The 15,564-nt window shown below is 49.9% G+C and overlaps 6 protein-coding genes across 6 annotated transcripts; 5 read left to right on the top strand and 1 right to left on the bottom strand.

Moving 5' to 3' along the window:
• Positions 1-427: 427 nt before the first annotated feature.
• Positions 428-1,028, bottom strand: N7525_010644 (uncharacterized protein; the record flags this gene model as incomplete). Its single annotated transcript, XM_061215164.1, has 2 exons — positions 428-603; positions 677-1,028. The coding sequence occupies 2 exons, from the start codon at positions 1,026-1,028 to the stop codon at positions 428-430; spliced, it is 528 nt and encodes a 175-aa protein (XP_061067676.1).
• Positions 1,029-2,137: 1,109 nt separating this feature from the next.
• N7525_010643 (ATP synthase subunit epsilon family protein) lies at positions 2,138-2,585 on the top strand. The gene is made up of 3 exons (XM_002561369.2): positions 2,138-2,264; positions 2,314-2,428; positions 2,493-2,585. The coding sequence occupies exons 1-3, from the start codon at positions 2,233-2,235 to the stop codon at positions 2,565-2,567; spliced, it is 222 nt and encodes a 73-aa protein (XP_002561415.1). The 5' UTR covers positions 2,138-2,232; the 3' UTR covers positions 2,568-2,585.
• A 398-nt stretch (positions 2,586-2,983) lies between these two features.
• N7525_010642 (N-alpha-acetyltransferase 35, NatC auxiliary subunit) lies at positions 2,984-5,645 on the top strand (the record flags this gene model as incomplete). The annotated part of the gene is made up of 8 exons (XM_002561370.1): positions 2,984-3,080; positions 3,136-3,203; positions 3,276-3,416; positions 3,470-3,691; positions 3,752-4,207; positions 4,258-4,515; positions 4,565-4,663; positions 4,722-5,645. The coding sequence occupies 8 exons, from the start codon at positions 2,984-2,986 to the stop codon at positions 5,643-5,645; spliced, it is 2,265 nt and encodes a 754-aa protein (XP_002561416.1).
• A 791-nt stretch (positions 5,646-6,436) lies between these two features.
• On the top strand, positions 6,437-8,791 carry N7525_010641 (uncharacterized protein; the record flags this gene model as incomplete). Its single annotated transcript, XM_061215163.1, has 5 exons — positions 6,437-7,176; positions 7,229-7,488; positions 7,538-7,672; positions 7,721-7,811; positions 7,867-8,791. 5 exons carry the CDS (start codon positions 6,437-6,439, stop codon positions 8,789-8,791), a joined length of 2,151 nt encoding a protein of 716 aa, XP_061067675.1.
• A 2,293-nt stretch (positions 8,792-11,084) lies between these two features.
• On the top strand, positions 11,085-11,975 carry N7525_010640 (aminoglycoside phosphotransferase family protein; the record flags this gene model as incomplete). The annotated part of the gene is made up of 1 exon (XM_002561372.1): positions 11,085-11,975. One exon carries the CDS (start codon positions 11,085-11,087, stop codon positions 11,973-11,975), a length of 891 nt encoding a protein of 296 aa, XP_002561418.1.
• A 1,155-nt stretch (positions 11,976-13,130) lies between these two features.
• Positions 13,131-15,485, top strand: N7525_010639 (uncharacterized protein; the record flags this gene model as incomplete). Its single annotated transcript, XM_002561373.1, has 1 exon — positions 13,131-15,485. One exon carries the CDS (start codon positions 13,131-13,133, stop codon positions 15,483-15,485), a length of 2,355 nt encoding a protein of 784 aa, XP_002561419.1.
• Between the last annotated feature and the right edge of the window lie 79 nt (positions 15,486-15,564).

Below are 15,564 nucleotides of genomic sequence, written 5' to 3'. Positions count from 1 at the left end.
GATCTGGAGAATGTCTTCTGTGTAGAAGGGGATGAATGACAACAAATGGCCGTGATGGACCAACCCTATGGAAGGTATTGTCCTCAACGTGGAACAGGATGAAAGTATGTATTTGGCTGCGGTATGATACCATGCGCCCAAGCAAGGTAAGTTAAGACGAATATGCAGAGTGATGAGGCTAATCGTGATTGCAGGATCTTAGGGCATGGCCCAAAGAAGCTGTCATCAGATTGCCGATCGCAGCAATGTCCGATACCCGAGTGTGCAATGGGACCAATGATGGTCCGATGCAATGTCCTCGCATTGCGGGGTAATACCAGCAAATCCCAGCGACAACTTGTACTGGGAATCACGGTGCACTCGATATGTCCAATTGAGAATTGCAAGATTCTCAACATCTTGGGCCTATGTCACAGCTGCCCAGGCGTCATGCAGTTGTGATGACCTTGCAGATGCTGGACGTAGTTGTGTACGACCGAATCACCAACAAGGTCAATGGGTGCTGCAGCAACCCCAATCCCCGGAGGATTGGATGGCAGGTGGAGCTCCCAATGATCACAACGTGCAACTCGCCCTCGTGCTGAAGATGCACAGATGCCAGTGCTATAGGGTGGGAAGTGGGGATGTGCCAGAGGAAACCTGTGGTCCACCTCCAGCACAAAGCTGAGTTACTCACCTGGTGGATACGATAAAATGAATCTGTCGATTCGAGATGCTTTGGTATCAAAGCAAAGAAAGGTTGGGAACGTCGAGGATGATGAAAGATGGATGGAGGAGGGTGGGATTGAAAGGTAAGTGAGAGGTGTGAAGACTGAAAGAGGTGGTGGGGGATGGCAAATACCCTTGAGCAGGAAACCGCCTTGCAATACTGTTGCGGTGTTGCCTTCGGAGAGCTTGTTTGGCCCTTGGGTTTGAGGTCGACTACACGTCTTGTATGCTGCGGTCGGCTGGGGTCGAAGCGCGTCAATACCGCGTGTCGAAAGGAGGCAGATTAAATCTTCGCTTGTGCGCAGCAAGCCCTTCTTCATGGAGTCTCCATTTCTATTTACACATGCTGATACATCATCTGATCTAGCACCTCGAGGCATCCGAAGTCGTATTATGGTTACGAAACTTTAACTTGATACGGCGACGATACGTTCCTTGCTGCCCTTACCATGAACGATCTATACAACTTCGTGGCTACGCTTCTCCACCCCACCAGCCTCGAAAAAGGAAATGAAAAGCACGGAATGCAACTACTGATGAAGCAATGGCACATAGCGATTATAATTTTACCCATTGGGCGTTGTGTGGCCGGGAAACTGAGTGTGTCGCATTGTATGGTGTTCTTCGTACCTATATGGAGGTATAAAGGTTGTTGCCGTGACGAACGATCTATGGGGCTCCACGCAACTTGTACTCCGCACCAACCTCGAAAAAGTAACCAAAAACCGCGGACTGCAAATATTAATTACCCAATGGCACTCAGCGCCTGTGGTTTAATTCATTAATGTTGAAGCTTGAGGTCATAGTGTGTATAGCCCTGGAGCTACCGAGTGGAAACGATACAGGACAGGTTACAGCAAATGGACGGACAACCGACTTGAATATATCAGCTACTCTCATAATGATGATCGAGTGCCGCACCTCTTCGCCAGGTGTTGAAAATACGTTTGTTCCATGGATGTATCAAATCAACGGAATGCCCAGCTGTATACCGCAGATACCGATGTGTTTGAGGCGGTTCTTTGCATACCTAATCATGGGATGTTGTCAAAATAAACGCTAGTCATGTGACAGCAAGCGCTTATCAATCTGCACCGGACTAATGTTCTTCCGCCGCATTTGTTAGGTTTAACAGCACTAAAGAAGATGGCATCGTACTCGACCAAATAATGTATGAGATACATGAGAGACTAGAGGGTTATAGTAGTTCTAATTGAATCGGATGATATAATACAAATCTAGGATCTCAACCCTTTTAAGTACGGAAACCTTGGACACAAGCGCCGTAGCCGCTTATCGATCTATATCGGACTAACGTTCTTCCACCAGCATGCTCCTGCATCACGTGCTCTCTGGCCATCGAACCGAGCAAATCCTCACCGCCATGGTTGTCACCGCCTTCCCAAGCCAGATCTCTCCCCACGTGATCTTGTCATCCCGATCCTCCGAAGTCGAACGCTTCCAAACTCACCCGAACCGTTTTCACCCCTTCAATCGAACCATACCTCCCACATTCTCTTCAAAATGACTGCCGCCTGGAAAGCTGCCGGTTTGACGTACGCACTCACAAATTGTCTTTCAATCCAATGCTAACCCCAACCCCAGCTACAACCGCTACCTGGCCATCGCCGCCCGCACGGTGCGCCGCTCCTTGAAGGAAGGCCCTCGCCTCGCATCTGAGCGCCGCGGCCAGATGGACCTCCGTTTTGCCAAGTGGGAGGTTAGTGGATTCTCCAAGCTCCACGCTGCAGAATTTTGACTGATGACAATGTGACGATGAACAGAACGGAAAGCAGGGTGAAGTCAAGTCCCTCGCCCAGGCCAACAACGAGGCCCTCGCCAAGGCCGCTGAGAAATAAGCCTTATTCACCCATAACCTGAGAGAATCGAGCTTGGAGATATGCAGGGCCCGAGTGTGATGGACTTGAGCGAGATTTTGGTCCGGGGAAGGCATTGAAATGTACATGTGTAGCAATACCGGCCTGTCTTGTTGGGCAGAGCTTAGAAATCGCACTCGTCTTTGTTTTCACACCATCCATAAGCCGTTAATTAGAACTGCCGTAAGAATACATATACTGCCCAAACGTGGCCGGTCAAATGTTTCACGTCACCCTAGGACCCGGTTGTCAACTTCCCGACTCGCTTTTTCCTCCGCTCACCTCCCCGCCTCCCCCTCGATTTCTACGATTTCTCAAAAGCACGTCCGACAGCACGACACTTGTTTGAACTTCCGTAATAAGGACGGCTTTGCGGGAAAAACTTGGGATTCTTAGTGATGCTGCCGAATAATGAAGTTCGCGTTCCCCGTCCGCGGTTCGTTGCGCAGTCCGCACCCCGCGACATTACCGCTGAATTTACAGAAGCCGCTTCCAGTACGCATATTCCCCCGGCAGCTTCGATACAGTATCTAATTATTTGTACTTGTAGAGCTAAATGCAGGACAGCTCGTGAAAGATGAGACGTTCACCCTGTTCGAAGCTGTGGGCGCATTGGAGGTGCGTTACCTTCCTCATCGGATGTGAAACGTGCAAGGAGAATTGCAGCTGACGACGACCGAACCCGCACAGATTATGGACTCGAAGATGGATAGTGGCTATATAGCCCCCGGAGAAAATCTTGCGCAGGCGCTGGAAGATGACTACGACGTACGGCGGCCTTTGACACCAGAGGAAGTCGTTGGCTTGATGGACCAGTTGCTGTGCCACGAGGTGGGACATGACCTTGCACATACGGAGACACCCAGGTTGCTGATTTATGGCAGGTGGCGTGGCATAAGGGACATCCTCTTTCGCAGACACTATTCACGTCAATCTATCTCGATAAATTATTGTGGCCGGTGCCGAGAACCATGGACGACGCTCGATTCGACCGAGTACCAAGTGATTCCCCTTTGGTCAACCTCGTATTGAGAGCTTATTGCCTTGCATTGGTCAAAGCTTGTGATTTTGTGCACATCCGAGTGGCCACTGAATATTATTATGAGGTTAGTGGGCTGGCTCGGGAACCAGTTCTATGACTATCGCTAATGCCGTTTGCGAAATAGGAAGAGGATTTTGTCAGTCAATTATACAACCGCAATCTTATGTCTGCCTTCGATATTTCCCACTTCCACCGTCTGCTGGACCAGGCGGTTGCTTGGGTTGCGGAGCAGACCGATATTGACCAGAAGCTCAAAGATGCCATCCGTTGCAGACTCGTGTTTCGGCATGAGTTTTTGTCCGCACTACATCAAGACGTTGAAGTACTTGAAACCAGATCTGTGGAAAATTTTGCCTCGTGTATAGCTCAGCTTCAACCTCTGACAGAGACAGTCGTGCTGGGAAAGCCGGTGCCAGATGCCTTTAGCTTGAAGATTCAACGAAAGCTTGCTAGCACAGTGCCGCCGCGTCCGATGGTTAATATTACCTCCGATGATGCGCTCGCGCATCTGAAACGACTGTGCCAAGATGCGATAGACATGCAGCAGATGCTTGATTACACCGGTCCCACCAATTTCAAGGTATGTACTCTTGAACTTGAATCTAGTTCTGGTTCTAACTTGTATTGCAGACTGCTGTATGGACTTTGCTTTCTCGAAAACCACAACCGTCAATCTATATTCGTTGTCTTCTTCAAGCATTGATTGTCAGCAACATGACGATCCTCGGTGCCGTGCCAGTGAAGGAGTTTTTACACGACGAACTCGCGGAACTCGTCTTGCCTGCCAATATCTTGCTCGAGGCAAACACCGATGAAGTGGAAGTGCCGTCCGATCCTCGGTTCCAGATTGCCCAGAAGATGGATGGTTTCATGAAACGATTTGCCCAGGTTAGTGAATATATAGATCATGACGTGTCCCATCTGCTAACTTCCACAGCCCTTTGTTGATACTGTGCGATGTGCCTGCCTCAATAGGTGTCGCATGCGCCGAACACTCTGCCATACCCTCGTCGATTGGGACAATCTGCAGATGGAGGTGAGACTTGCCTTGTGTCTCTTTGCCAGTTGAGTGTTAATATTGATTTTCAACGCAGGCGGAAGAAATTGATCTCGAGCTCCGCACTTTGAGTGCGGAACCGCCTCTACAATTCCAAGGCGGCGAACCGACCTGGTCCTTCCCGCTTAGTAGCTGGGCCTATCATCAGAAGCTCGTCCAAATCCGACTCATTCTCCAAATGGGCTTTGAGTTGTCGATCTATTCACCGGAGGAGTTACCAGGCATGTACTGGTATTTGTCTCATATTTGCTCTACACACCTCGGCCACATTGATCGCATTCGCACGTTTACTGTGGCTGCACGGAAACGCGACTTGATGTCTACTGGCGATCGCGCTGGAACCTCCTCTCAAAAGGCATCCGCGTTCCACCGATCATTCCACGCTCTGGAGAGGTTGACCACGCACATCATTGCAGTGGATGCCTTTGCGATTGCTCTACATGCGTTGTATGTTGTGCTGGCCCGGCACAACGTGCTCCCGTCTGCCTCATCTCCCCAGGCATATTCCACCGACCGACTCCGCTATGAAATCCGCATGAAGCCGTTTATCCCTATCACGTTGCCAGAGTTGGTCCCATACGAGGAATACCAGCGCGAGGCAGCTCTTGAAGGTGATTCTGACGCCGCCATTTTGGAGCGTGCCTCGAAAGCCATTGCCGAAGCGCGCAAGGCATGGGAGGCGACCCTCGCCAATGGCGCATTCATTGATGACCCTTCTTCACCCACGCAACCGCCGCCTTCGGCCATTGAAGAGGATTGGAAGCGCGATGTGAAGAACACCATGCGTTCCTGCATTGGAACTAGTCTTGCTGTCGAGGCGGTCAAGAAGGCTGTCTCTACAGCTTCTACAGAAGATAGCCCCCTCAACTTGGAGGTGATTGTTCCTGAGGTTGGGTCTAAGTCTCGGTGGCATGACTGGTGGGTGGTACCGCAGCTTTCTGACAAGAAGTCCGAGGCGTGAAAAAGAAAAAGATGTTATTTTCTGACACAGAGGCAAATATTGTGTCTGGTTTCCTTAACTACTTTTGCACGAGTGATACCTTTTATTCGTTATAGAAATGACCATGACTTTATATGACGGGGTTCTCTATATATATAGATCATATAGAATCAATTAGACATTTTCGTATAACCTGGAAGTAGTTAATATGAGTTTAATATGAGTATGTACATATGTATATAATCTTCAAGTAACTCAGTAACAAGTATGTATATATAAAAATCAATGAATCAAGTCGACCAAATACATTGTAGAATCTGTAACATTCCCCTTATGAAATCATCTGCCGCGGACCTCCAGGGCTGGGCGACTTCACAATCTACCACTCCAGGGCTTTTCCACACTTCCACCTTCCAAGGTCTAACCAGACATAATAATCTTGGCACTCTTTTCAATGTTGACAGTCTAAATTCTTCAAAGTTTTCAGATCTATCCTTTATCTCGAATTCCCAAGTTTCTGTGTTGATTCACAGGACAATCCGGGGCAGCTCACGGACCCCCGATGATAGGCGTTGGACGCATCAATCGCTCCAGGGCTAGTCTTTCCTACCAATTCGTTATTGGCGCTATTCCGACTGGTCAGCACCAGTGAGAGCTGTCTATTTTCAGCGTTCGTCTCGCCCTCACCTCGATCTACTTCTTCCCATGCCGCTCCCTCTTATTGCCCGGTCGCTGCAGGCAGCCTCTCCTACCATTCCTGTGCTGTCGACCACGGGAATCAGGTCGTGAAAAAAAAAGCAAAAATTCACATTATGCCAACCTACCCTATTCGTCGCCGCCCGCGCGAGTGCAAGACTTGTCTACCTTGCCGAGCGAGCAAAGTCCGCTGCGATCGCAATGTCCCCTGCGGCAATTGCACCAAACGAAACTTCACCTGCTCCTACGGTCGTCCGTCCTCTGCGAAACAACCCCCTCCTGCTACTGCCGTCACTGCTTCCTCCACTCCATTACAGCAACCTACCTTTGCCTCCCCCGCGATCGCCCCATATACCAGCTCGGCTCCCACAATCAATGGCTCATATGCAACAGATCATCCCTCCGCCACCAGTACCGATCCGGATTTACCGGATATAATTGATATCTCCCAGGCGGAGTGGGATGAAATCAACTCCAAGATGGTCCTAATGGAACAGACCCTCGGCAGTCTGAACTCGCTCTTCCAAACACACTCGACTCGCAAGCCGCCAGAACCAGAACCAGAACCCATCGAACGAAAAAGTTCCGCCCGGTCGGAAGGTGTCTACGGATCGAATGTCTTAAAGACGGGCGCAGTCCATTTTGGGTCACGGTCGGCTCTGGTTGATATTTTGGATAAATCGAAGATGTCGGAGGACACAGCGCAGGCGCTGCCCCAGGAGGATCTTCTTGCTGAACTTGCTTTGGGAAATGAGTCGGCTGCATACCCCTTTGTCGATTTGTGGTCCTCTGATCCGTACACATTCAATATCGCCGGTGTTTGTGCGGTTCTTCCGGAAGACGGACGGTGTTTGGAGTAAGTCGGAGAGTTGCGGTGTTCTGCGATGCATGCTAATTCCAATTGTCAGGTTCCTGGCGTTTTACCAAGATATAGGATCAGTTTTATACCCAGTGCTTTCGGACACCGCAGAATTAGAAAGACAAACCAAACGACTCCTCGAGAATCGACGACGAGCAGGGGGTGAGTATAAAGCCGATGCCAACGGGTTAGTGAAACCGTTCGGGATGCCTTTGGCTTTTCTCAGTCTGCTTTTTGCGGTTCTTGCATCGGGATGCCAGCTGTCTGACATCCCGGAAAGCGACCGTGAGTTGACCTCATGGGTATACGGTGCGTCGCGTTCCAGGGAGGTCGGGGGTACTGTACTGACTTGCTCCAGTTTCTTGTGCGTATCAATGTCTTCGGATGTTGAATTATGTATCGCAACCCAGTGTAGAAGTAATTCAAGTTCTTCTCATCATTAGCAATGTACTTTCATACAATATGAATGCAGGTGCATCATATACTTTGCTCGGTATGTGTTGAGTGTTCCCAATAACATGGTCAAGCTAACCGATATCAGGCATGACGGAGCGACTGTGTCTTGTTCTCGGACTGCATGTTGAGTCGACCGGGTTCTCACTTGCAGAACAGGAAGTGCGACGGCGTGTCTGGTAGGCCTTCTCCCTCTCTCCCTCTCTTGGTAGAACTCAAGCTCACATTTCTCAGGTGGACAATGGCCTTCCAGAACAGCCATTTCTCACTTGCCTATGACCGACCATCGATCACCATGGTCAGCCAACCCGAGATTCCATTCGATCCCAAATCAATGCCGGGCCATCGCTCATATTTCGAGACTCTCTGTCGCATTGTGTCTTTGGCGCTGGAAGTCCTGCGGTCGCGCATGTATCCCGGATCGTCTCAGTTACGTGTCCATGAGATCCGTGAGTATAAACTACAGATCCAGCGGATACTCGCTGAAGCGACTCCTCATCTGCGGTATCGAGACAACTGTCGGTCGCTAGCCGAGCATATTGAGCGAACCGAATTGCGCCTGCACTCCTCATATCTTCTCTCTGTCTTGTGTCGCGTTTCGCTTGACCCGCATGTCCACCTGGATGCACAGCGTCGCACAATGATCCGCGAAGACTGTATCGGTAGCTTGATCAACACAATCGACGCGTTTGTCGAATTGCACGAGATCAACTCCCACTGCTCGCGGTCCTGGATCAGTCTGCAGCGAACCATTGCGTCGGCATTTTTGCTCGTTGCAAATGACGACAGGCCTCAGACCTGGCAGCTGATCGACAGATTGGAGATGGTCCTGGCGGACCATGTTTATACAGACGGGGGCATGCACCAGAACAAGCGCACTGACTCCGCCAAGCATCTTTCTTCTTCACTCCGTGCTCTGCGTGAGATCCGGCAGGCCTTCAGCGCTCGCACGGGCAGTTCGACGGGGCAACCATCGAGCACCACATATTCCCCCCTTTTGTTGCCCTCCCCTCCCTCTCTCGAACCTAGCCCGAATATGCCATCAACCACCAGTGCAGGTCTGCAACCGATGGAAGGTTTGAGCATGCGGAATATCCTTGGTCGTGTTTCGGATGTGATGTTGTTCCCCAGCATGAGCGGGGACCACCCAGTAGTGTAACTGCTCACATCTCTTTTTTTTTTTCGTTTTGTTTCCTTGTACTGGCGCTCGGGGAGTTGGGGAACATGGGACCATCGGGAATATACAATACCTGGGCATTTCCTATTCAGTTAGCATCTTCTGCGCTATATATATACCTCCCTGCCCGGTTGGGAAGAATGATATCGATATATGAATCTCTCCACAATATAAGGAAGGTCCTGGATACTTGCACCTGTCAGTCCTGTAGGGGATTGAAAGTAGGAAGTAGAAGGTGGGAAGTGGAAAGTCGAATCTCGAACCTCGACCACAGAAGTTGGCACATTCCCTCTTAGATGTTAGTTGCAGCCCTGGAGGGTCCGGCAGTTTCAAGTTATCGGCCGACCGATCCCTTTCTCTCCAGATCCGGTACTTGGAAGTGCGTGGATTCTCAAATCGACGTCACCAAATCAGAGGTATCCCTGAACTCTGCCCCCCTTTCTTTGTGGACGAGAAGAAGGTTGAAAGGGTGGAGTCGTGGCTGGCTGGTTCGGCCGGCCGAGTTATCCCCGGCTTCTTTAGCCTTTTACCTGTGAGAACTATTTGATGCATTGTTCCTACATGTTTAGGCTTTGACCGTATTCTGACGCATATTACTTTTTACCTATTTGTCTTGCATAGAATCTACCTACCTAGGTACCTAGGTAGGTATCATATGATACTGATGCTTATTCATGATCCACTTGTAACCGTTTTCGGGGTCTGATCCTGGGAATCCATGAGGCTTATAGGGATTATGGGGTGATGTGGAGGATCTAGGCTTACCTAGTCTGACTCGTATGATATTTGGATCCTTTCAATCCTCCTCATTTATTATCTAGTGTCTCGGGTAATGGCATGTTGTACGGACTAACCCGTAGTGTGCCTAGGTATCTCTGCTTAGTCTTGTTCTGCTCGGGATTTGGATTTGGTGATCAGATCCAATGTACATCGTATCTAGCTATATGGAGTATATGTCTGTAGATATTCCTTTCGATGTAGATTGTGGGGCCATATTAAAATAGCATATCGATTTCTACGGAGTAGTTCGAGGGGTGTGAAGCAGCCAGGACCGACACTATATATTTCGGATCCGTCTGCGCGTATGTCGGGCTAAACCGATATGAACTACTGCCTTTTTAAGTGGATGACCAGTTATATTAGAAATTGTTAATGCTCAGGACTTGAATCTGTACTCTCTCTCTAGCACGTTATATCTAGTAGTAGATCTGTACATCGTAGTTGTATTTGGAACTTCGTTTGGGTAAAATCCCAGGGGTAACCATATGTGATAGTTTGAGGGGACCCAACAGCGACTACTTCAAGGACAAGGAAAAAGAATTAGCGGTGAGAGCCTTCTATATCTGATTGCGTACGAAGTAAGCATGTTGATATTCAAGCTATGTTGTAGGTGCGTAGCATATCGGTTTGACCACTCTGGGATGTGTGGCTTAACTACCATGTACATACTGCCCAGGTGGGCTTTCTGGGCGAATAACAACCACTGTTGATATTCTAGACCTTCATAATACTAACAATGCTCCTTATTTATGACATATACACTAGACATTCTATCTATGTGTTTGATAACTAATTGAGTAGCTCAAGGTTTAACTAGGGGCAACTTTGATGCCCAACTCCCGATAAAGTACTCGACTCCCTTCTTGGCTGGTCCGGTATGGAGAATCAGTCAAATGCGTAAAGTAGACCATTAGAGGCTCTACTATCCGATAGTGTAAATGAATATAGTGAGACACTGTTTCTCAATCAAAGATATAGCACTGCGGTTCCGTGATGGCCAGTATCTAGTACTTTTATCCAATGCCGTGAACCAAACTCTGAGTCGGATGTTCTGCATTAGCCTGGACAGCATGCGATATCATATCTTAGAGGCACAACATGACCATTGTCACAACGTTACATATGTACCTAAACCCAACAGCTGAGGCGACCGAGGTCGAGGTAACTAAAGAGGCAAGTGAGACGAGTGATAGCGATGAAATCAACTGCTTTTCATTACAACCAGAGTCAAAATCCGAGGCTCTGAAAATCCAAGAAGATGTACCATTTTAATCTAGACGGTAGGTCATTGCGCAAATGCACCCATCCGCGTGGAGGTATGTGCTCGTATACCCCGGAAAGTCCCTTCACTCACCGCTACAGAGTACACCTGGGAATTTGTAGAAAGAACCGAGCAGTTTATCTTGTGATCCTTCCCCAGATCTACCATCAACGTGAGATGTTTCTAATCCACAAAATATCTCGCTTCCAAGGAAATACGGAATAAAAGCTTCAGATGTCATCATCGGAGGTCCCCTGCCCCGCATGCAAATGGACCCCAGATCAGCAAAGACGCTGCATCTACCAAAGTAGTGTGCGCCTCTTCTACGGAGCCCACGATCGGGGCTACTGGTCCCTCGGCTCAAAGTTTCTTCTAAAGGAGCGCGGGAGAGATCCCCCTAGCCATGAGGTCATCAACACCCACTTCCTCAAAGAAAATACCACCATCCCCATCCCGACGACCGTGCAGGAGTGGACCGAGGGCGAGAAATATTTTCAGATCGTCGAGCGGGTGCCTGGGGTACCGTTAGAGGAGATCTGGCCGTCAATCCCCCAACCCGACCGGGAAAGACTGGCTCGTCAGACCGCAGAGTATCTGGGGCAGCTCCGCTCGTTCCACTCCGCTAAGATGGAAAGTCTCCATGGTCAACCGCTTTCATGTCCTCTTCTCTTTAACGATGGTAACCTTGGCGTCACACATGGCCCACTGAGCACAGCCGACGAGCTCTGGGATGTTTTGGCGAAATCCTTGAGCGCCAAGGTACCGGAAGTTGTTAAATTGCGGCTCCGTGATCGCATGCCTTCTCCTCACCCGTGGACCTTTACCCACGGGGACTTGACTAACTGCAATTTTATCGTGGACCCAGTTAAATTTGAATTGACCGGTCTAATTGACTGGGAGGGCTCGGGGTATTACCCTGTATGGTGGAAGTTTATGGGGGCTAGCTTCGGGTTCGATGAGGATGACCGAGAGTGGAAGCGTCTGCTACGGGGAAACATGACCAATCAGAAGGAGGCTCGCACATGGTTTCTGGAATTCAGGTCGTTTGGTCCATGTGCGGATGATATAGAGACACGATTGAAGGTGCTAAAGGAATGTGGCATTGAGGAAGACATAGAGATGTAGGCAGTACTCGGTATACAGTAGGGGGTACGGAGTAGAGAAGTTAGGGTGGTTTAACAGACATTACATTTGGGATGAAGAAATAGCAAGCAAATAGTAAAAGGGGAAAAAGATGACCGCTTAAGCTTTCCAAATGTAGACGGCGATCTCAACTTGGTCCTGTTAAAGAGGACAAAGTACTAGTCAATTGTTTCTTATACCATGTACAACATAGCACATATATGATGTTTACTAAATCTTCATCGATACATTTACATCCCCAATGCTAATTCTCCAATGTAAACAAACATGAAGAAAATAACTGGAGGATACTATCTGATGTATGGGAATTGCGAAGCTTTTGGTGGAGATGAGCGATGAGCAGAGTCATGCAGTTCTTTTCCTCTTTCAGTCACAACTCCGAGTCTCCCCTCATTTTTGTTCCTTTCAATTCCTTGTTTTCCGTCTATCATTCTCCATATTCCCCGTTTTTTCGCATTCCCAACTCCATTTGGCCACATTATTGGCTTTTGTTCCCCCATCTGGGCTACTTGTGGGGTAATATCATCCCCCGCTTTTGCCCTCTTTGCCCCGGAAATCACGCATCCATCCGCAATACGCCAATTTACGCAGAAGCTTTTGTGATTCCCTAAATAGATGCCCAGCCTTCCCCCCAGGAAGCGAACACATGTGCCTGGGCTGGACCTCGGGTTGCGGAAATTTACTACCATTCCCCTGCTAGTACTGCCGATCCCTACCTAGTTTCCAGGCACGGCCGACAGCGAGCTGCTAGATTGTGCTGTCGAGTGGAGTTGGACGGAGTAATGGGATTTCCTCATCATTGCGAATCACATGGGACGTTATCAATAGTCAACCTCGGTGTCGATCCTTATTTGCTTGACGATGGAGCTACCTCGTACTCCGGACGGAGGACGCAAAAAAGAAGTTAGTGCAATTGCGGTTAGCTGAGACCCTGTCTGCTGCGTGACGATCAGTCCCATTGCAATGCAAATAAAGAGCTCGCTTGCTCCGGGCTTGAGCTTTTGAAACTCCCCGAAGGCTCTTCCTGTTTCGCTCCGCAACAAACCTTTGAACGACAGGTTTGGGGAATCGACGCCAATTCGACTGGCCAGACAAGATATCAAAAGAAACGAAAGCCAGATCGGCCCATTCGACAACATGCGTCTTTTGCCAACTCTCGCCACGGCGCTCCTGCTCACAGTCAACGTGACAGGAAGTCCGGCCGCTGCTTCAGCCCCGGTGGAATCCGCCACCCCTGTCGCGAATGTTGTAGACCAGCCCGCCCCGACAACTTCGGCCGCACAAGCAAACAATGTCAACCAAGCCAATGCCAACCAGGCCAATGCCGCAGCTGATACTACGCCTCCCGCTGACACAGCCAAAGCTGCCAACACGGCTACTACGGCTGCGGCTGCGGCTGCGAAGGAAGAAGAGACTACAGCTGCTGCAGAGCCGGCCGACACGACCCAAGCAAACCCGGTGGAATCCATGGTCGGCGGCATCAAGACTGCTCTTGAACCCAGTCCTAAAGAGTCACCCGACTCAGCCGGTGCAACCGCCGCCACTGAAACTGCTGCTAAGTCGACTGCTGAGACTAGTCCCTCCCCTGCCGAGACTACCCCTGCTGCCTCTGCTACAGGCACCTCAGGCACCAAGTCTACCACCTCAGACAGCAGCTCCGATGACAGCAAATCCGATATCCTGCCAGACATGAAGGAGGCCTTCTCGAGTTTCCTCGGCGGTGGTGGTGGCGGCCTTGGGGACCTTCTGCATGGTCTTGAAAGTCTGCTTAACCCAGCCTTCTTGGGTAACTTCGCCGACACTTTCGAGTATCTCTCTACCAGTCTCGCACCTCCGGTCGACAACCAGCTCCGCGTCTTGGTCGGCAATGCCAATGACCTCCTGACTGCGGACTTCATCAAGAAGACCGGCAATCTCATTGACAACGCCAATATGCTCTTGACCGAGGAGAACACTAAGGAGATTGGGACACTTCTCAAAGTGGCTAATAAGTTATTGTCTGGTCAGTTTATCGACAAGGTGGACAACCTCATCGACAATGCCAACAACCTCCTCACTGCCAGCTTCGTCAAGAAGACCGGCAACCTCATTGATAAGGCTAGTCCTCTTATCGACAAGGCTGGCCCTCTCATCGACGACGCTAGTGGTCTACTCACCGACGGCAACGTTAAGGCTATCGAGTCGCTCTTGTCTAATGCCAATAAGCTACTCACACCCGGCTTCATCGACACTACCGGCAAGCTTATTAAGCAGGCCGGTCCCCTGATCGACCAGGCTAGCGGTCTTCTCACCGAGGGCAATGTCAAAGAAATCGAGAGTCTCCTCGGCAATGCCAACAAGCTGCTCACTCCCGGCTTCATCGACACAACCGGCAAGCTCATCAAACAGGCCGGTCCCCTCATTAACCAGGCTAGCGGTCTTCTCACGGAGGGCAATGTTAAGGAGATCGAGACTCTCCTCGGCAATGCCAATAGCCTGCTGACTACTAGCTTCGTGAACCAGACCACTAGCCTGATCGATGAAGCTAGTGAGCTCTTATCTTCGGATACGGTGGACAGCCTGAAATCTCTCCTCACTCAGCTCGCTCCTATCATCCCCGAGCTGAAAGGTCTGCTTAAACCAGATACTATCAAGGCGATTGAGAACGTGCTTAGCAATGCGAACAAGCTGCTCACCGACTCATTCGTCAAGGATACCAACACTCTCATCACCGAGGCTGTTGCTCTCCTCACCCCCGACCTGGTCAAGGCTCTCAAGTCGCTCCTTAGCGATCTTACTCCACTAATCCCCGAGCTGAAGTCACTATTGACGAAGGAAATGATCAATTCGATCGAGGCTCTTCTGAACAACGCCGGAGACCTGCTCACGGAAGACTTCGTCAAGGACACTAAGGGACTAGTCAACGAGGCCGGCGATCTCCTCACTCCGGAGGTGGCAAGTGGACTGAAGTCGATCCTGAACAAGAGCACTATCTCTGCCATTGGCTCTCTGCTGTCTAACGCCAACACTCTGTTGACGCCCAAGTTCGTCAACGAAACGATTGGTCTGGTCGATAGCGCGGATGATCTTCTCACCCCACCTATCGTCACTGGACTGAAGGATCTCCTCGGCGACGTGATTCCTCTGATCCCCGATCTTAGGAAATCTCTCCTGAACACAACCATTATCACCGACCTAGGATATATCGTGACTAACGCTACCACCTTGCTCACACCCGCCTTCGTCGAAGATACTTCAGAACTTGTGGAGAACGCCGATGGCCTCCTGACGCCCGACGTCGCCAGCACGCTTAAAGATATCCTTGGATACGTGCCCGACTTGCTGCCCGAGGTGAAGAAGCTGCTGAAGCCTTCGGTTATCTCGGATGTTGGAGCGCTCTTGGAGAACGCTCATGACCTCCTCACTCCGAAGTTCGTTAATGAGACGACGCTCCTGATTGATGATGTTACAAGCTTCTTGCCCTTGATCCAGGAATTGCTCAAGGCGCTGTGATGAGTCGGGAGTCGATGTTTTATGATTTTCTTATATTGATTGCAACGCAATTATGATCTTTAATGTTCTCTAATGATAA

Source organism: Penicillium rubens (genome assembly GCF_028828025.1).
Source record: "Penicillium rubens strain IBT 27055 chromosome Unknown utg000004l_segment0_segment0, whole genome shotgun sequence".
Lineage (NCBI taxonomy): Eukaryota > Fungi > Ascomycota > Eurotiomycetes > Eurotiales > Aspergillaceae > Penicillium > Penicillium rubens.
Note: the sequence above shows the minus strand (reverse complement) of the source record. Positions and strands in the feature narration are given on the sequence as shown.